This window comes from Scyliorhinus torazame, chromosome 9 (assembly GCF_047496885.1).
Source record: "Scyliorhinus torazame isolate Kashiwa2021f chromosome 9, sScyTor2.1, whole genome shotgun sequence".
In the NCBI taxonomy this organism is placed as follows: Eukaryota; Metazoa; Chordata; class Chondrichthyes; order Carcharhiniformes; family Scyliorhinidae; genus Scyliorhinus; species Scyliorhinus torazame.
The window spans coordinates 27,478,666-27,499,958 of NC_092715.1; the positions used below are offsets into that span (position 1 = coordinate 27,478,666).

At 46.4% G+C, this 21,293-nt stretch overlaps 1 protein-coding gene across 1 annotated transcript in view; it reads right to left on the reverse strand.

Moving 5' to 3' along the window:
* Window positions 1–1,795: 1,795 nt before the first annotated feature.
* LOC140429131 (serine/threonine-protein kinase Nek1-like) overlaps window positions 1,796–21,293 on the reverse strand; it is a 186,034-nt gene continuing 166,536 nt past the window's right edge. The window contains exons 35-36 of the mRNA XM_072515738.1: window positions 8,661–8,793; window positions 1,796–2,399 (exon numbers count right to left, since the gene is read on the reverse strand). Coding sequence (XP_072371839.1) covers window positions 2,386–2,399; window positions 8,661–8,793 — 147 coding nt within the window. The 3' untranslated portion in view covers window positions 1,796–2,385. The remainder of the gene's footprint in view (window positions 2,400–8,660; window positions 8,794–21,293) is intronic.

Sequence of the window (21,293 nt, forward strand, 5' to 3'; positions counted from 1 at the left end):
CGCGCCGGCTGCAGCATCCCAAATTTTATTTTCTTCCTGTGAAGCACCACCTTGGCCCGATTGAAGCTCGCCCTCCTTCTCGCCACCTCCGCGCTCCAGTCCTGATACACTCATATCACCGCATTCTCCCACCTGCTACTCCGTACCTTCTTGGCCCAGCTCAAAACAGCCTCTCTGTCCGTGAAGCGGTGAAATCTCACCACTATCGCCCTTGGTAGTTCTCCCGCCTTTGGTCTTCTCACAAGGACCCAGTGAGCCCCTTTCACTTCCAGGGGGCCCGATGGGGCCTCAGCTCCCATTAGCGTATGGACCATCGTGCTCACATAAGCCCCAACGTCAGCTCCCTCCGTTCCTTCGGGGAGACCTAGAATCCGGAGGTTCTTCCTCCTCGAGGTGTTCTCCAGGGCTTCCAGCCTTTCAATACATCTCTTTATGTAGCGCCTCATGCGTCTCCGTTTTTACCATGAGGCCCTCATTTTCGGCTGCCTTTGCCTTCACTCCACGGAGCTCTATCGGCTGGACCTTTTGTGTTTCCTTCAGCCCATCGATTGCTAATAACATCGGCGCCAGCACCTCCTTTTTTAGTTCCTCCACACACCGTCGGAGGAATTCCTGCTGGTCCGGGCCCCATGTCGTCTGGGCGCCATCCGCCGCCATCTTGCTTCTTCCTTCTCTTCTGCCGCTGCTCCAGAGGATCCTTCGCAATCTGGCCACTGCCACTGGTCTTTTCCATACACACCCGGGGAGACACCTTCCTTCGTCACCCCACACTGGGTTTGGTCTGAAAAAACTTCCGTTGGGGCTCCCGAAAAGAGCCCAAAAGTCCGTTAGAACGGGAGCTGCCGAAACGTGCGGCTTAGCAGTGCATCGCCGCAACCGGAAGTCTCTCGGGAGTTATTTGCTGGATGCAATATCATTTAAATTTTTTTTTAATATCATATAATTTACAGTGCAGAAGGAGGCCATTCGGCCCATCGAGTCTGCACCGGCTCCTGGAAAGAGCATCTCACCCAAGGTCAACACCCCCAGCCTATCCCCACAACCCAGCAACCCCACCCGACACTAAGGGCAATTTTTGGACACTAAGGGCAATTTATCACGGCCAATCCCCTAACCCGCACATCTTTGGACTGTGGGAGGAAACCGGAGCACCCGGAGGAAACCCACGCACACACGGGGAGGACGTGCAGACTCCGCACAGACAGTGACCCAAGCCGGAATCGAACCTGGGACCCTGGAGCTGTGAAGCAATTGTGCTATCCACAATGCTACCGTGCTGCCCCACCATGTATTGCACTATGGTTGTATTTAACAATAATGGATTGAAAGAGGTAATTCTAAGCATTTGCCACGCTGGATATTGGCTTTCATGCTTTTCTTCCCTTCCAAATAGAATAATCCAGCTGGGGTATGGGTTATGGAAGGCAGCAGGCCTCCACAGACACACATTCTCTAAGTGTGCTTGAATAGTGCTCACAAGTAGAAACTCTCACTATGTTTTCTTCCCTCCTTCATTAGGTCATTAAGGTCAACCATGCTATCCTCACTGAGATCAGCTAACCAAACATTGATTAAACCAGGGACATACATACCTGACCTGCACCAGCTCAGTAGATTGTCATCCACAAACCTAAGTCTTCAAGAGAGCTCTGGAAGTAAATCTTTAATAGTTATTTATTGGTATTGAATGCAAAATGCAATCTTTGTTTGTTATAGACGGTGAAACACAAGTCATGCAATACATGCCGGACAATATGGAAAATGGAATTCAGGTTTAAAAAAAATGTGCAAAATGTTTAATGTATAAAAGATTCTTTATTTCCAATCATTAGAAAGATATAATACATTTGTATGAACTTTGTACTTTGAAGTACTGTACAAGAAATTGCACCTACATTGTCACTTAAAAGTCTACTCGCAGGTTAGTGTTCTGCAGCTTGGGGTCAGTGGAAAAGAGCCCTGCACAACAGGTTACCCACCAGCCCTCGTGCAAAGGAAAATATCCAGAGTTAGAAATATAATAGATTTCCTAATCCATTCAATTTCAACATTGTAACATTTGATGGTCGGGCTCCCAGAGGAGTACTTTGGTCGGCGAATTCTGTTAAATATGCATACCTTACGTCAGCAGCTAGACCCATAAATACACTTCAGAAACTTTCCAAAAAAATAAAGGCAACACAGAATATAATCCTGGGGGAGAAAAGACAAAAATCAAACCACGTTCTTGTACCGCATATCATGCAGACTCATATATGCTGCACTGTAACTTCCGAGTGAACTTGCATCCATACGACTAGTGGTCAAGAGTTCCACCATCAAAAGACGGTTTTCACTCATATTAAAAAAAAATCTGTATCGTAGACATATCCTGAGTGACTGATTTTATTCGTCATTGTCTGAAAAATAAAGAATATGGTAAGAATGACTTTTGAAGCAAAATATTTTTTTCTTTTAAAAAAAAAAATAAATTTAAGAGTACACAATTCTTTTTTTCCCCAATTAAAGGGCAATTTAGCATGACCAATTCACCTACCCTGCCCATCTTTTGTGTTGTGGGGATGAAACCCACACAGATACGGGGCAAACGTGCAAACGGGGCTGTTTAGCACAGGGCTAAATCGCTGGCTTTGAAAGCAGACCAAGGCAGGCCAGCAGCACGGTTCAATTCCCGTATCAGCCTCCCCGAACAGGCGCCAGAATGTGGCGACTAGGGGCTTTTCACAGTAACTTCATTTGAAGCCTACTTGTGACAATAAGCGATTTTCATTTCATTTTCATTCATTTTTTCAACTCCACACAGACAATGACCTGGGATCGAACCTGAGTCCTCGGTGCCGTGAGGCAGCAGTGCTAACCACTGCGCCACCATGCTGCCCCCTAAAGTACAATCATACAATTGCGACAACTTTTGTTAGCTGAAAAATCTTTTGTTGAAAGAACTGCATTGTAATTCTCCGAGGATATGCATCCTCTAATTATAAGTTACCTCATCCTATGATTTATGCAGCGCCATCGCTACATATCAACTTCAATTTAAAAGATCAAGTTGATGCAAAAATGTAATCCATAATTGCACGGATATGTATTGTAACAACATCTTGCATTTTAGGCAGTAATTAAAGTAATACAGCTTAACTTCAACACCTGATCCAGATCATTAAAGGCATCAAAACAACTAGTAAAGAGGTATTTACACCCTTGCTTCCCAACTAATAATACAAAATCAGGACGGTCGTCACAAATCAAGCTACACAGGAATACTGCAGCTACTCGATTCAGATCTGGAGCCGGTCTGTCGCTCTAAACTTATATAATGTCTGATTGGAATCTTGATTCTTATACCCAGCCTGCAAGCTCACTCTCTTCCACTTGGCATCTTGCAGCGATTAGTACTGAAAATGTCTAGAGTGTGCAGGCAGACATGACGCCCACACACTTGCTTCTGGTGTGCCTCAAGTGCTGCTTCCTCCTCTGTAACATTGTGCAGAAACATGGGGTCCCGCTAGCTTGGTGCCACACACATCCTCAGCAAGACAGTAGCTTCCCATGTTTCAGAAAAAAATAAGACTCTAACTTGACCACTGCCCCCCCCCCCCCCCCGCCTCAATGGTCTTCTCCACCGTCCTTGCGTCTCTTTACAAATCCTCCATTCCACCAATGTTCGCAGGCTCCCCTGCAACACGCTCCATCATTCAGCTTTCCCCTAGCCTGACACTCCGACCAGCAATAGTTTTGCCTCATTACCTCCCTTCTTCCAAGACCCTGCTCAAGACCTTTCCCTTTCATTGTGCTTTTACCCCTTCCTTCCATCACCCTATTCAGAATCCACTTGCTGTCCATGGACTTGAGAAGCTTTCCAAGTTGCGTCTGCACATAATGAGTGCCCTGAAAATGTAACTTATTGTTAATGCACACCATTTATCTCTCAACCAACATCAATTAATTTGATCATCTGCTCATTATCACGTTGCTGTGTGTGGGACCTTACTATGTGCAAATTGGCTGCCACATTTCCTACAACAGCGACTACACTTTCAAATAGGACTTAATTAGCTGTAAATAGCACTATGCTAATACAAGTACTTTTTAGTTGGGGTATTCGTAAAACAGTGGAAATTATGTAACATCTTAATTTTAAACTATCCAATAATGTCTACATGGAGTGGCACAAATTTAATTTGTTTTTGAAATTAATCCCAAATAACACTCCTCACCTTCACTTTAACCAGCTTCTCCCTCACATTGTAAATCATCTCCTGCACATCCTTCTGCTGCTCTGAAATGGGATAAAGCAGCAGAGCAGCACGTTTGATGTGATCGTACTTCCAATAAATTTACGCTGACGAAGCTCAATCTTTAGCAGATGCTTATTTTGGCTCCAGTAATATTGCTTTTTAGTCACTAAATATGCCAATTGCAGAATAGATTTCTGTGGTCTCACTTTCCTCCAGCGTTCTTTGAACTATTTTTGGCTGGATCAGTTCAGTATTACAAACCAACTGCATACAATGTTCCCCATTAAAATGCTAATCTTCAACAGACACCGAAATGTCTCATTAAGAAACATGCTTCCCAATGTCTAATTCCATTAATGTAATTGCCCTTTACTTGCCAGAGCTTTGTGATAATGAGTGGATGCTGGAAATCTGATCTAAAAGCAGAAAATGCTGGAAACACTCAACAGGTCATGGCAGCATCTGTGGAGCGAGAAAGTTAACGTTTCAGGCCTGTGACCTTTCATCAGAACTGGGAATGGTTGAAATATAATAGGTTGAGCAAGGGATGGGTCGGAAAAGGGCAAAAGGAAGGTCTGTGACAGGTTGGAAGACAGAATAGATCAATTGACAGAAGCGTTAGTCTTCCAGGGCCAAAGAGAATGGTGACAAAGAGCAAGAAAAGTAACAAAAGATCAAAAGATGTGCCTGGAGCTGGTGTGTTGCTGACAGCAAGCAAAGAGAAAAACTGAAACATGTAAGAAACCAAAATGCGCACTTTTCCCAGTTCTTTTCGTCATGTTATTCACCCTGGGGTAACATGGACTGCAACTGGATGCAGTTGTACTGTAAAGTAGACACCAAACTTAGACGTTAGTTCAATAAGTTTTATTGAACTTCTGGAGCAGTGCACACAGCTTGCTGTGGGTTGACACTCTACTGATCTAAGTGTGCTAACTATAACTAACTAGACCAGACTAGCTCTGAGCCACGTGTAGAAGGTGCTAACTGATATATACACCCTGACTGTCACTACAGTTGTCACCAGTGGAAAGAGGCAGAGTGCTGGTGCCTCGTGTGTTTTATAGTGGGAGACCAGCTTCTCGTGTTCTGCCTGGTTATTGGTGGTGTTCTGTCCTGTGTGTTGATTGGCTGTACTGGGTGTCTGTTACTGCCTGTCTGTATCTCATTATGTGCATGAGTGCATATCATGACACTTTTGAAAGGCCACAGGACTAAAACGTTAAGTTATGGTATCATCTGTCAAGTGAAACAGAGTGGAGTATTTCCAGCATTTTCTGATAAGGGAAGATGGACTAAGAGAGGAGGAAGCAGATTTGAGGGGATGCTTGAAAGAGCAATGGAAGTAACAAGGCAGAGACACCATTGGTGAATGTGTTGAAAGAGTCCAAAACTAGGGGATATAATTGCAAGATCATTTATCCTCTTTGTGATTGATAGAATTATATACCAGTTACAGCTATCAAATAATTTAGCCGAAATGGTCTATACCAGCATCGACATGAGCATACTCCCATCCCATCAGCATATTTTCCTCCTTATTTCCTTGTCATGTACTGCCATTGATGTAGCGGTAATGTAGTAGTCTGCATTAGAAATCCAGAGACCAACGTTAATGCTCTCCAGACACGGGTTCAAATCCCCCTGCATGGTAGGGCAGCACGGTAGCACAGTGGTTAGCACAGTTGCTTCACAGCTCCAGGGTCTCAGGTTTGATACCCAGCTTGGGTCACTGTCTGTACGGAGTCTGCACGTTCTCCCTGTGTCTGCGTGGGTTTCCTCCGGGTGCTCCGGTTTCCTCCCAGTCTAAAGATGTGCAGGCAAGGCGGATTGGCCATGCTCACTTGCCCCTTAGTATCCGAAAAGGTTAGGTGGGGTTACTGGGTTACGGTGATAGGTTGGAAGTGTGGGGCTTAAGTAGGGTGCTCCTTCCAAGGACTGGTGCAGACCTGATGGGCCGAATGGCCTCCTTCTGCACTGTAAATTATATGATTCTATGGTTCACAACTGCTGGTGGAATTTAAATTTGATTAATAAAATCTGGAATATAAAGCAGGTCTCAAATGGAGATCCATGAAACCATCATCGATGGTCATGAAACACCATCTGGTTCACTAATGTCTTTTAGTGGTCTGGTCTACGTGATCCCAGACCCACAGTAATGTGGCCGACTCTCAACTCCCTCTGAAATGGCCTAATAAGTCCAAGGTCATTTGAGCTGGGAAACAAATGCTGGCCAGCATCGTCCACATCCCATCAAAAAGAGTTAAATAAATGTTATAAACTCCCTCTTAAATTCATTCATACTATTGACCTCAATCGCTCCATTTGATAGCTAGCTCCACATTCTTTAAAAAAAAAAAAAAAAATTTTAGAGTACCCAATTCATTTTTTCCAATTAAAGGGCAATTTAGCGTGGCCAATCCACCTACCCTGCACATCTTTGTGTTGTGGGGGCGAAACCCACGCAAACACGGGGAGAATGTGTAAACTCCACACAGACAGTGACCCAGAGCCAGGATCGAACCTGGGACCTCGGCGCCGTGAGGCTGCAGGGCTAACCCACTGCACCACCGTGCTGCCCTAGCTCCACATTCTTACCAGTCAATAAATGTTCAGTCTTTAAAAAAAAAAGGAAAAAATAAATCACACCTCCTACAACCTCGAAGTAATATGCTTGATTTAAACATAAAGAAAAGATGGCTAGATTTGGAATTCTAGGCTCATCCCCTTCTCTACATGGAAGGTACAGCAGATACACTGATACCAGACAATAGGAATGGGCCAATTTCACTGGTTTAGGGAAACCTTAAAAACCTTCTGGGGCAGCAAAACAGCAGCTTTGAGAGGAAAAAGAAAAGAGACTTCAGGCTCCCCAGTCTGGGGAGAAATTACTTAGCATGCCAATTCAGAAATGTGATGGTGGCCGAGATACTTTTACAGGAAGCCATTGATTGAAACACGAGTTACGATTGTGGTTTTGTTTTATAAGATAGACAGAAGAATTCCATTAATCAACCACAATTAGACGGTGCACAGAAAACAATCTTGGAGAGGCTCCTCTCAGTCTCTATGGATGCTACTTTGGAATGGCCAGGGTCTGAAGGCAGCAAAACAAACACTTAGAAGGTAAAGTATGGGGAGTGCAAGGACTGAAATTTGCAGGCAATCTAACAATGGGAGGTTGCTTTGCTTATTTTGAACATTTCAAAGAGAAGTCTCAGTTGCCTAGAGACCAATTTCATCTATAGTTGCACAAGGCAGAGGTCAGGCATTTTGTTTTGGTGGAGGAAGAACATTCCCGACATAATTGGCATACAGTAGAACTGAAAACAAAATAGGAATGGACAGATATCTACAATGGTGGGGGGGAAAAAAAGAGGAGAAATGATTTCCATTAAGTTAGTTTAAAAAAATCAGAGAACATCAAATGAGGAAGGTCAAGTGGAATGTGTGTATCTGTGAATAAAAATCCCAAACGCAATATACCAGTACATACAATTTAGGACATGAATTTTGGAGCAGCTTTAAACAGAGTAAAAAACTTGAAGGCACTTCACAGGTAGGTGTGTTATCAAAGACAATTAGGCACCAAGCCACATAAAATGATATGAGGGCAGATGACCAAAAGCTTGTTCAAAGAGGTTGGTTTTAAGGAGCATCAATCAGAAAGGAGGAGAGCGAAAGATTAAGCGGCAGTGGGGCTTAAGGAGCGAATTCTAGAGCTTTGTTCAAGGAGTTGAAGGCAAGGCCATCAATGCAGGAATGATCAAAATCCATGATGCCAAGAGGCTAAAATTAGAGGAGTGCAGATCTCAGAGGGTTATGGGACTGGAGGGGATTATAGATGTAGAAGGGGAAAGGCCATAGAGCGAGCTGAAAGAACGAAAATTAAGATTAGGAGCCAAAGTAGAAGCACAGGGGTGAGTAAGTAATAGCCACTTGTTGCGAGTAAGGACACGGCAGCAGAGTTTGCGATGACCTCAATTTTATGGAGTTGAAGATGGGGACCATCAGTGGTTAGCACTACTGCCTCACAGAACCAGGGTCTGAGGTTCGATTCCCAGCTTGGGTCACTGTCTGTGCGGAGTCTGCACATTCTCCCCTTGTTTGCGTGGGTTTCCTCCGGGAGCTCCGGTTTCCTCCCACAGTCCAAAGATGTGCAGGTTAGGTGGATTGGTCATGATCAATGCGCAAGGTTATGAGGATAGGGTGGAGGAATGGGCCTAGGTAGATGCACTTCTGGAGAATTGGTGCAGACTCGAATGGCCTCCTTCTGCACTGTAGGGATTCTATGGAGTTACCAGGGAGAGGAATTAAGTCGGAATAGAGTTTGCCTGAGGAACAGATAAAGGAATGAAATATAAATACATTTAAGTGTTTGTACATTATAATTCATTAAAAATGAGAAAAGAAACTTGCCTTCTTGATATGCTCCATCTGCCATGACTAGATGGAGAATTTTGGAATACAGATGCTCAAACTGAGGACCCAAAAGGACTTGTACTATTGTGGTCCCTATGTCAATGTTCTCATCTTCATCCTCGTGTATTGCCTAATCCACAAAAGAAAAGGTTAGTTCATTTGAGCATCATGAGGATTAAAGGAGCTTCCAACATGAAAACATTTGCCGAAAAGAACTAAAGTACTCCATAACAGCAAGAGAACAGATGCACGTGAGCAGCATATAATCACAAAATGCAGCAGCATGGTTTCCCTATGGCTTCGATTGTACCCAATCTGGTCTCAGCTAACATGGTGGTAGGGATGTCACAGTGGCTCACAGAGCCCGTGGGCACAGGGCAAAAGAAAATAATAAAATCTTATGAGGTCCAACAAGCTCTGGTGTATATCAAGCATAGGTATGTCCAGTGAAGACAGTATGAAGTTCAGCTGCAATCGAACCGCCCCCTCAAAAACCTCCAGACAATCACGTCTGGGCTTGACCCACGAAGAAAAGCAACTTATGCCAGATACGTTTGCTAAAGAGCTGAACAACTGACTCTTTTTGACTTTCATATCTGTAGAGAGATAGAATGAGATTTTGGTCTGCAATTTTCCACCAGAAATTGGACTATCATTTGCAACCATGGCATTGACTGAAGTCACTGTACAAAACCTCAGGCTTTACTGGCAGAAACATAGAAAGTAGGTGCAGGAGTAGGCCATTCGGCCCTTCGAGCCTGCACCACCATTCAATATCATGGCTGATAATGCAAATTCAGTATCCCACTCCCGCTTTCTCTCCATACCCCTTGATCCCTTTAGCCACAAGCACCACGCCAGCTCCCTCTTGAATATATTCAACAAACTGGCCCCTGCAGCTTTCTGTGGTAGTGAATTCCACACGTTCACAACTCCCTGAGGGAAGAGGTTCTTCCCCATCTCAGTCCTGAATGGCTTTCCCCTTATTCTTAGGCTGTGACCCCTAGCTCTGGACGTTCCCACCATCGGGAACATCATTCCCACATCTAACCTGTCCAGTCCCATCAGGATTTTATATGTTTCTATGAGTACAAGTCCAGTTGATCCAAATCTAGTGAGTACAAGCCCAGTTGATCCAGTCTTTTTTCATATGTCAGTCCTGCCATCCCGGGAATTAGTCTGGTGAACCTTCGCTGGACACCCTCAATAGCAAGAATGTCCTTCCTTAAACTCGGAGACCAAAACAGCATACAATACTCAAGGTGTGGCCTCACCAAGACACTGTATAACTGCAGCAAGACATCCCTGCTCCTGTACTCGAATCCTCTTGCTATGAAGGCCAGAATGCCATTAGCTTTCCTCACTGCCTGCTGTACCTGCATGCCAACCTTCAGCGACTGTTCCACCATGACACCCAGGTCTCATTGCACATCCCCTTTTCCTAAACTGCCACCATTCAGATAATAATCTGCCTTCCTGCTTTTGCCACCAAAGTGGATAACCTCACATTTACCCACATTATATTGCATTTGCCAAGTATTTGCCCACTCAGCCAGCCTGTCCAAGTCACCCTGCAGCTTCTTTGCACCCTCCTCACAGCACATACTGCCACCCAGTTTAGTGCCTTCTGCAAATTTGGAGATATTGCATGCAATTCTTTCGTCCAAATCATTAATGTACATTGTGAATAGCTGGGGTCCCAGTACTGTACCTTGCCATATCCACTAGTCACACCTGCCACTCTGAAAATGATCCATTTATTCCCATTCTCTGCTTCCTGTCTGCCAACCAGTTCTCTACCCACGTTATCATGAGCTTCAATTTTGCTCACTAATCTCTTGTGTGAGACTTTGTCAAATGCCTTTTGAAAGATACACAACATCCATGGTTCACCCTTGTCCATTCTACTGGTGACATCCTCAAAACATTCCAGGAGATTTGACAAGCATGATTTCCCTTTAGTGGATCCTTGCTGACTTGAGACAGATTCTGTCCCTGCTTTCCAAATGCTCAGTTATTTCATCATTAATAACGGACTCCAGCATTTTCCACACCACCGATATCAGAATGTACCTACAATAAGTCAACGGGTTAATGGAAACAAGGAGCCAAAAAAAGAGGGGAAAGTTAGATGCTTCCAAAATGGGGCAAAAGCAGGAACCATCACTACTAGTCCCAAATGTGTCACCTGGACCTTGGGTAGTTGGTTTATACAATTAAGCTTGCTTAATTAACAGGAAACAACATTTCTTCGAAAAAATAAACACACATCAGGAAACAGCAGAACATGAACATTTCACCCACCCTGTTAGTGTCAGCATTTGGGGAAAAAAAGAAAAGAAAAAAATAACTTGTCACAAGTAGGCTTCAATGAGGTTACTGTGAAAAGCCCCCAGTCGCCACATTCCGGTGCCTGTTCGGGGAGACTGGTACGGGAATTGAACCCGCGCTACTGGCTGTGTTCTGCACTGCAAGCCAGCAATTTAGCCCACTGTGCTAAACCAGGAGGCGGTGGCATAGTGGTATTGTCACTGGACTGGTAAACCAGAGACCCAGAATAATGCTCCAGGGACCCAGATTCAAATCCCATCACTGCAGATGGTGGAGCTTGAATTCAATAAAAATCTGGAATTAAAAGTCTAATGTTATTTTATATAAATTTAGAGTATCCAATTATTTATTTTTCCAATTAAGGGGAAATTCCCGTAACAGCCTCCCCGAACAGGCGCCGGAATGTGGCGACTAGGGGCTTTTCACAGTAACTTCATTTGAAGCCTACTTGTGACAATAAGCAATTTTCATTTCAATTCATTTAATTTCATTTAGCGTGGTCAATCCACCGAACCCGCACATCTTTGTGTTGTGGGGGTGAAACCCACGCAGACACGAGGAGAATGTGCAAACTCCACACGGACAGTGACCCAGGGCCGGGATTTGAAGCCGGTCCTCAGTGCCGTAGGCAGTAGTGCTAACCACTGTGTCACGGGCCGCCCTTAAAAATCTAATGTTGACCACGAAACCATGGTCGATTGTTGTAAAAACCCATCTGGTTCACTAATGTCCTTTAGGGAAGGAAATCTGCCATCCTTACCCAGTCTGGCCGACATGTGACTCCAGACCCACAGCAATGTGGTTGACTCTTAACTGCTCCTCAAGGGCAGTTAGGGATGGGCAAATAATGCTGGCACAGCCCATGTCCCATGAACAAGTAAAACATTTTTTTAAAATTGTGGATAAATTTTATGAACAAATATAAATACATTTATATGATGGAAAAATTGCAAGTTACAGTGGCCTTTGTCAGAACCCTTATTAAAGTACATTTGGTCGGATTCTAATCACACATTTCCTCTCATCATTTACTGTGACAGCTGGAAACTTTTTCCAGTCACTGCAGTTTCATATTTCAATATTCACAGGGCGTGACAGCAGGAAAGCCGTTATTTCGAGGGAGAGTTGCAAATACTCAAGGCTGCTAATTAACACGATATTAAGCATTCCTTCTTTTAAAACAAAAGATTACGGATAAACATATGAAAATTGATTATTACTGGGTCAAATTCCTGTCTCTCTGTGACTAAAGACATTGTAGCAATACCATTCCAACATGACCATAGTGGTTCAACAAGGTTCACCTCCAACACAGCATATTCAACAGCAATGAGAAACTGATAACAATTGGTCGTGATACTCACGTTCCGTGATATTTAATATAAATCTTTAGACTGTTTAAAACACAGTAGGAGGCAGGAACCTCTGGTTTAAAATTCTATACACTTCATTAGGAACTAAAAAAAAAGTTTCCTTATTTTTTTATTAGACTCTTGGATATAATTAATATTTAAGCTAACATTTTGTGCACAGCAGGTCATTTAGAAAGGCATACATTTAAATTAGGGTCATACATTACATCGTCATCGTTGTTTTCAATGTAATTGTGTACAGAATATCAATTTTGGACAATTAATAGAAGTGAATATTTACCTGAAGGCATTGTGAACATACCAATGATAGCTGCCTTCAGCGATTCCATGGCACTATTTGGCCCGTGCTGACTTGAGAGCTTTCTAATTCATCCCACTTGCCAATCAATGTAAATATCTTGAACAAGAGCTCACAAGCCTTGGTTTGCTCCTCTTGCTCCCCGTGAGAGGCCGGGAATATTTCCAGTGCCCCGAACCAATGTGTGTGCAGGAAGTGTCTCCAGCTGCAGCTCCTGGAAGCCCGGGTTTTGGTGCTGGAGCGGCGGCTAGGGACACTGTGGAATATCTGCGATGCAGAGTGTCACACCGCAGGCTCAGACTTCAGGCAGGCAGGAAGGGAAGAGGAAAGGGGTGACCACCAGGCAGATCAAGAAAGTTAGGTAAGCAGTGCAGGCATCTCCTGCGGCCATTCCCCCGCAAAACAGATATACTGCTTTGGATGTTTCAGGGGGAAGCATCAATAGCCAAATTTGTTGCACCACAGTTGGTTCTGCTGCACAGGGGAGTAGTTAAAAAGTGTGGGAATGTAATAGTGGGAAGCACAGTAGCACAGTGGATAGCACTCTGGCTTCACAGCGCCAGGGTCCCAGGTTCGATTCCCTGCAGAGTCTGCACGTTCTCCCCCCTGTCTGCATGGGTTTCCTCCGGGTGCTCCGGTTTCCTCCCACAGTCCAAAGACGTGCAGGTTAGGTGGTTTGGCCATGCTAAATTGCCCTTAGTTATGGGGATGGGGTGGAAGTGAGGGCTTAAGGGGGTCAGTGCAGACTCGATGGGCCAAATGGCCTCCTTCTGCACTGTATGTTCTATAAGGGATTCAATTCCGGCCCCGGGTCACTGTCCGTGTGGAGTTTGCACATTCTCCCCATGTCTGCATGTGTCTCACCCCCACAACACAAAGATGTGCAGGGTAGATGGATTGGCCATGCTAAATTGCCCCTCAATTTGAGAAATCTTGAAGAAAAAAAACATCGGTCGAGCGAAATGAGTCAGTGAATAGCGAGAGAGGCCGAAAATGAGAACCGCGCCAGGCGCCAAACAGCTTGCGATGCAACCAGTCCGTTCCCGTAGATGTGGGGCTGATAGCCTAGTATCCCACTAGGTCAATGACACACACACGCAGCAGCCAACACCCAAACAACCAGGGATGGGACACAGCTCCAGGAACATATCCACGGCTGGAGGTTGGGTGCGTGCGACGGGGAGGGGACCAGCGCCAAGTCCAGGTGATATTATGAGCGGGTGTCTGGGGTATAGGGTCTGGGATCCGGTGAGGGGAGCCCGCTGCTGCCGGGTGTTTGTTCCAGGTGGGGCGTTCAATTGGGCAATGGAGGGTCCCGGAGTGGGAGCCACCGCTGTTTGTCAGTCTAACACCTTTGCACAATGTCTTACAGATATTGAACGCTATGGATGGTACTTTGGACCCTGCAGAACTTACTCCTAGTGGTGCTGTTGCTAGGCTGGACAGCCAGACACCGGAGACGCGGCAGCAGCATCTGCAGATGCTCGTGACGGCGGACCCGTCCCATGCTCGAAGGACCCAGCCGCCAATCAGGCCAGCGGTGGGCCCAGAGGGGGAGGCCCGCAACGGCCCAGGATGTACAGGCGTCACTAGTCGTTTGAACAGATGACTGATAGCACCTGCCGCAGGAGGCTCCACCTCAACAAGGAGACGGTGCAGCACCTGTGCCATATTCTCGCGGCACCACATGGAGGAGGAGGACACCAACTGTCGCTGGCTGTCAAGGTCACTGCAGCCTCGGGATCATTCCAGGGCTCGAGCAGGGATCTGTGTGGCATTTCGCAAGCCACAGACCACAGGTGCATCTGACAGGTAACAGATGGCCTGTTAGCCTGGGCAGAAAACTAGATCAACCGTGACATGGACCATGCCCAACAGGATGTCCGGGCAGCAGGATTCTCCGCCATCGCCGGGGTGCCCCAGGTCCATGGGCTAATAGACTGCACGCATGTCTTCTTGTGCTCACCGGGCCATGTGGGAGTGCCCAACATCAACAGGAAGGGGTTCCACTCCCTGAACATACAGCTCGTGTGCGACCACCACACGAAGATCATGCACGTTGTGCACGCTTCCCAGCAAGTGTCCACAACAGCTACATCCTGGGGCAGTCGGTCATCCCCGGCATTTTAGAGGACCACTCCTGGATGGCCGGTTGGCTCTTGGGGGATAAAAGGTACCCGCTGAGAGCCTGGCTAATGACGCCAGTATGGGGCCAAAGCAGAGACCAGGTACAACGAGGCCCGTGTGGCCACCCAGGCTGTCATTCAGCGGTGCATCGGACTGCTCAAAATGCAATTCTGATGCTTCAACTGCTCTGGTGGTGCCCTGCAGTCCACCGCCCGGTGGGGCGCCCGCTTTGTGGTGGTCTGCTGTGATCTCTACAACCTGGCAGAGAAACGGGGCGACGAGCTGGAGGTTGGGGATGAGGGACATGTGGCCACCCCGAGGAGGAGGGTGGTGAGGCAGCGTCGGACCAGCAGGGGCTGGAGGATGAACCCAGCGAGGAACCAGAGGGCCAGCTGGTGGCTTCAGGACAAGCGGCAGCGACAATGGTCCAGTTTGACCATAAGACCATAAGACATAGGAGCAGAATTAGGCCACTTGGCCCATCAAGTCTGCTCTGCCATTCAAACATGGCTGATATTTTCTCATCCCCATTCTCCTGCCTTCACTCCGTGCCTCGAGGGCCTGGGAGGCCCTCATACTCACCTGCTTCACACAAGATGTGGCCTGGTCTGTCGTTGACACCTTGCTCACCCCCATCTCCCAGTGCCGGTGTCACATCACCCCAGGGTGCCGGGACTGTGTCTGCACCGTCAGCAGGTCACTGTCGAGGATAGAGGGGTGATGATAACCTGCTGTGAGCGGAGTGCCAGTACTCCTCAATCTATGCCAGTCTGACCCCTGCTGAGTGCTCGCTCACACCCATCTGTTACACTGTGTGCCGGGGATTTGGGTAGGGGCACATGCCTGGAGATGGGCCAAGGGTTCATAAGAAAGTGGCAACATGATGCGTCACACTGGTTGTGCTCAAGGTTGTTTAATGTGTCACATGTGTCAGTTCCCCCCCACCCCCCAATCCACCCTCAGTGATCCTCGTAGCTCTCCCACGATATCTAGATATCTCCCCAGGATGCACATTGGAGGTGAAGGCAACCAGCTGCTTACCTCGTCTGTGGCCTTCGATAGCCCTGGCCTTCCTCTTGTGCCAGAGGGCTTCGTCGCACTTGTCGATAGCTTTGCCATCTTGTCCAGTATGCTAATTGAGGGGTGCCCACTATATGTGCCAGGTCCAGGTTGTCACCCAGAGCCGTCGTCTCCCACTTGGTGCCCATAAGGCCCTGGGGGTTCACCTTGGGATGGAGGGGCAGCTGGTTCAAGCCCCGGCTGCCCCTGCGTCATTTGGCACTGCCAGCCCTGGCAATGCTCCTCAGTGACTGGGACATGCTCTCCAGCGCCTTGGCAATGCCCACCTGCGACCGGGACAAAGTTCGCAGAGCCTTGTCCTGCTTAGATATGTCCCGCAGCACAAGGTCAGCCTGGTATTGGGTCACATCCCCCAGTGAGGCGGACATTCTGCAGTGAGGGCCTCAGCAATGGCTGTCACCGACTACACGACGCCTTAGGACACCATCACTAATGGTGCCGACGTCATGCACCAGGCTCTCCACTACGGTCGCCTGCCTAGCAGTGTTGGCCTCGGTGCCACGCATTGCCGACAACATTTAAGCCTGTACCAACCGGCTATGGACCTGCATAAGAGTCTCTGACATCTCCCTATGTCCCAGCTGCACCCTAACTTCTCCATCAGCTCCGGGTAACCCTATACCAGAGGCTCAGCATCAGGCTCGCTACCACACTTAGAAATCGTTCTGGAGAATTGCGGCCTTTGGTTCTGTCTTCACAAATGAGCACACAAATCAGATACCAGAAATGTTGGGGAACGCAGGGTTTAGTGAGAGGGAGGAACTGAAAGAGATCAATATTAGTACAAAAATGGTGTTGGGGAAATTGGTGGGATTGAAGGCTTGATAATCTCCAGGGCCTGATAATCTCGTCCCAGAGTACTTAAGTGGCTCTAGAAATAGTGGGTGTATTGGTGGTCATCTTCCAAGATTCTAGACTCTGGAACAGTTCCTGCCGATTGGAGGGCAGCTAATATAACTCCACTATTTAAAAAGGGAGGTGGAGGGAAAACAGGGAATTAAAGACCAATAATGGAGAAAATTCTAGAATCCATTATCAAAGATTTTACAGCAGAGCATTTAAAAAATAGTGGTAGGATTGGACAGAGTAGGCATGGATTTATGAAGGGGAAATCATGCTCTGAGAAATCTACTGAAATTCTATCGAGGATGTAACTAGTAGAGTTGATGAGGGGGTGCCAATGGATGTGATCTATTTGGACTTTCATAAGGCTTTTGACAAAGCCCCGCGTGTAATATTAAAGCACATGGGATTGGGGTAGTGTATTGAGATTATTAATAATAATAATAGCTTATTGTTACAAGCAGGCTTCAATTAAGTTACTGTGAAAAGCCCCTAGTCGCCACATTCCGGCGCCTATTCGGGGAGGTTAATATTAATTGGCAGGCAGCGACTAGTGGGGTACCACAGGGATCGGTGTTGGGACCCCAGCTGTTAACAATATATATTAATGATTTAGATGAGGGAACAAAATAAGACCATAAGACATAGGAGCAGAATTAGGCCACTCGGCCCATTTAGTCTGCTCCGCCATTCAATCGTAAGACCATAAGACATTGGAGTGGAAGGCTATTCGGCTCATCGAGTCCACTCCACCATTCAATCATGGCTGATTTCAACTCCATTTACCCGCTCTCTCTCCATAGCCCTTAATTCCTCAAGAAATCAAGAATTTATCAACTTCTGTCTTAAAGATACTCAACGTCCCGGCCTCCACCGCCCTACGTGGCAATGAATTCCACAGATCATTGTGTGATTTGAACAAGTTGAGCGAGTGGACAAATGAATGATAGGTGCAGTATAATTTGGAGAAATGCAAATTTATTCACTTTGGTGGCAAAAACAAGAAGGCAGACTGCTATCTGAATGGCCATAAATTAGGAGGGAGAAATGTGCAATGAGACCTGGATGCCATCTTACAGCAGTCACTGAACATCAGTAAGCAGGTGCAGCAGGCAGTAAAGAAGGCAAATGGTATACTGGCCTTCATTACGAGAGGATTGGAGTACAGGAGCAGGGATGTCTTGCTGCAATTATATAGCGTTTTGGTGAGGAATTTTGTGCGTAGTTTTAGTTTCCTTATCTGAGGAAGGATGTTCTTGCTCTAGAGCACAGCGAAGGTTTACCAGACTGATTCCTGGGATGGTGGGACAGGCATAGGAACAGAGATTACTTCAATTAGGATTGTATTCACTGGAGTTCAGAAGAATGAGGGGGGGATCGCATAGAAACCTTTAAAATTCTAACAGGACTAGACAGGGTAGATACAGGAAGGATGTTCTCGATGATGGGGGTGTCCAGAACCAGGGGTCACAGTCGCAGGATATGGGGTAGATCATTTAGGGCAGTGATGAGGAGAAATTTCTTCACAAAGTGTGTGCTCGGCTTGTGGAATTCGTGAGCACAGAAAGTAGTTGCATGTTTTCAAGAAGCAGTTAGACATAGCACGTAGGGTGAAGGGGATCAAAGGATATGGGGGGAAAGCGGGTTTAGGCTATTGATTTGGATGATTATCCATGATCATAATGAATGGAGGAGCAGGGTTGAAAGCTGAATGATCTCCTCCTGCTCCTATTTTCTATGTTCCTATGAACAGAATCATGCAAGCAGTAAAGAACACAGGTTGTTCAAGATGAAATATAAACATCAGGATCATCTACTTCGGTGCAAATTTAATTCCACAGGCTGATGAGGCAGTTTGCATTTGAACAGTGTGCTCCTGGTGCATCTTATTTTCCACACACAACACCTCGGGGAACAAGTAGGCTTCTCCAGAATTGTAAATTTGCTTTTCTCCTTCCACAAGACATGCCACCAATGTACAAGGACTCTTCTAATGATGTACGGATACTTTAAGGTGCCTAGCATTGAAGTTCCTGGCACTGCTCAAGATAGAACTTCAAATGGAACTTTGCAGCAGTCCAATTTAGAGCAAAGCCTTTAAAAAGCCTTCTTCCTAAATGAAAAGCTGCTGCTGGGCTGAGACAACCCGAAGCAAAATATTCTGGGAACAGCAAAGCAGATTACAGATCTATCTGAATTGCAAAGGCGGTGTTCATGGCTTAGCAGGAGACAGACACCATAGATACATAGAACATAGTGCAGAAGGAGGTCATTCGGCCTATCGAGTCTACACCGACCCACCTAAGCCCTTACTTCCACCATATCCCCATAACCCAATAACTACTCCTAACCTTTTTTGGACACCAAGGGCAATTTAGCATGGCCAATCCACCTAACATGCACGTCTTTGGACCATGGGAGGAAACCGGAGCACTCGGAGGAAACCCACGCAGGCACGGGGAGAATGTGCAGACTCCACACAGACAGTGACCCAGCGGGGAATCGAACCTGGGACCCTGGCGCTGTGAAGCCACATGTGCTATCATAGCAGCCATTTTAACAAAGCTAAACTGGGATGAGATGATCTCTCAAAGGCGGAGCCTGTAGCTCTGAAAGAATCTTTCAAGAACAAAAAAATCCCACAGATCCTTCTGTCAACATTCACAGAAAGGTTCCAGTTACCTTGTAGGATTATGTTTCACACATGCTGGTATCCACTTTGATGGGTACCCTAAATAAGGTTAAGGTTACATGTGGTGCGAGATGTGGTACATGTGGTGTTAGGTGTTATAATAGATGTGGCACATGTGGTGTTGCGAGCAAGGATATCAGTTGTATGTCACTGGGCGTCTTTGATGCTGTCAGCCATTGACCACATCCTGTCCTGGTGATTTCAGAATAAGTGCCAAGCAGGTTCTGTGATCCCTATAGAATCTTGACAGTTCCCAGCCATGGAAGGTGGTACAAAATTCTGTTTCAGTTGGTGTTTCAAATACTTCCTTCCTTATGCTAAATTCTCTGCCTAACTGTAGTTCTGAAGAACTCAAATTGGAGGGCTCCGTACAAGAAGAATAGAACTTGTGCATTGGCAGAAAGTGCTGAAAATGCTTTGCAGGTCACGCAGCAAGTATGGCGAGAGAAACAGGAGTTTAATGACCTGACATTTTGCAGGCCCTATGAAGGTCAACTTAGAGGTGAAGTGGGTGCAGGCAGGTGGAGACAGAGAAAATGGGAGGAAGCATTCCGTCAGCCAAGGAACTTACCCAGTGTGTGGAATGGGATTCAGCTACTCGAATCATGGAAGTGAGCAATTACTAGTCAAGGACTCAGGGATAATTTTGTGGCCTCACCAGCATTTTAACACAGGCGGAGCTGCCACCCTCCAATATGCCGAGGCTGTCAGTTCAATGGGAGCTGCCTTCCGACAGCAGGTTGAGAAGTGGGGAGGGTCATTGGAACCAGAGGCTCCACACCTGACTGACATGAGGATTTGCCAACATGGAAGGCTGCAACCACGGGCGTCTCGATGCAGAGGGGGGATTTCCTTTCATCCCAATGGACTTTCCGGTCTGGTCTTTATTTCCTCACCACTGTGCAGACCAGTGATAGCATCTCCATGTTGAGGTGCCCCAGGGCCACCTCCGCCATAGAGGCTCCAGTTTCCAGTCCTCTGCAGCACAGAGCCTGCTTGTTGTCCTTGATGGCAGACTCCTCATTATTAGAGTTATGTCCAAGCTGGAAGTGACTTAATTGTCTTCGGTGACAAAAGAGCCCAATGCAAAATCAGCATCGACATCTGGACATCAACAGTATAGCAGTTCATGTTGACAGTGTGTGTGTGTGTGTGTGTGTTTGGGGGGGGGGGGGGGGGGGGGGGAGAGGTTGGGGTTAACTCAGAGGTGGCCAAGTAATAACAGGACAATTGGAGCTGCTGCGAGGAACATGTAGCCGAGGTAGAAAATCATCCTTAATCTTATTGAATGGCTCGAAGGATCAAATAGCCGACCCTAGTTCCTTTTTCTTATGTCTTTATTATAGTGTCTCTAACAAATATATCTCTTTTGAATGATGAATATCGCACCGGGCGGCACAGTGGCAGTGGCTAGCACTGCTACCTCACTGCACCAGGGACCCGGGTTCAGTTCCGACCTTGGGTCACTGTGTATGTTGCGTTTGCACGTTCTCCCTCCGTCTGCCTGGGTTTCCTCCGGGTGCTCCGGTTTCCTCCCACAGTCCAAAGATGTGCAGGTTAGGTGGATTGGTCATGCTAAATTGCCCCTTGATGTCCAAAAAGATGTGTAGGTCAGATTAAGGGGTTAATTGGATAGGGTGGGGGAGTGAGCTTGGGTGAAGTACTCTTTCAGAGGGTCGGTTAGACTCAATAGGCCGAATGGCCTCCTGCTGCACTGTCGGGATTCTATGACGATTCTATGGTTTATGGAAGTTGAGCAACTCTAGTGATAATAACGAATGCACGTTTCATACAAGTGGATTTGTGTCGCTATATAAAGGATTGGAGCATCATCTTAAATGCATTAATTTGGAAGTTGAGATACTTTTTTAAAAATGTCTTCAAGA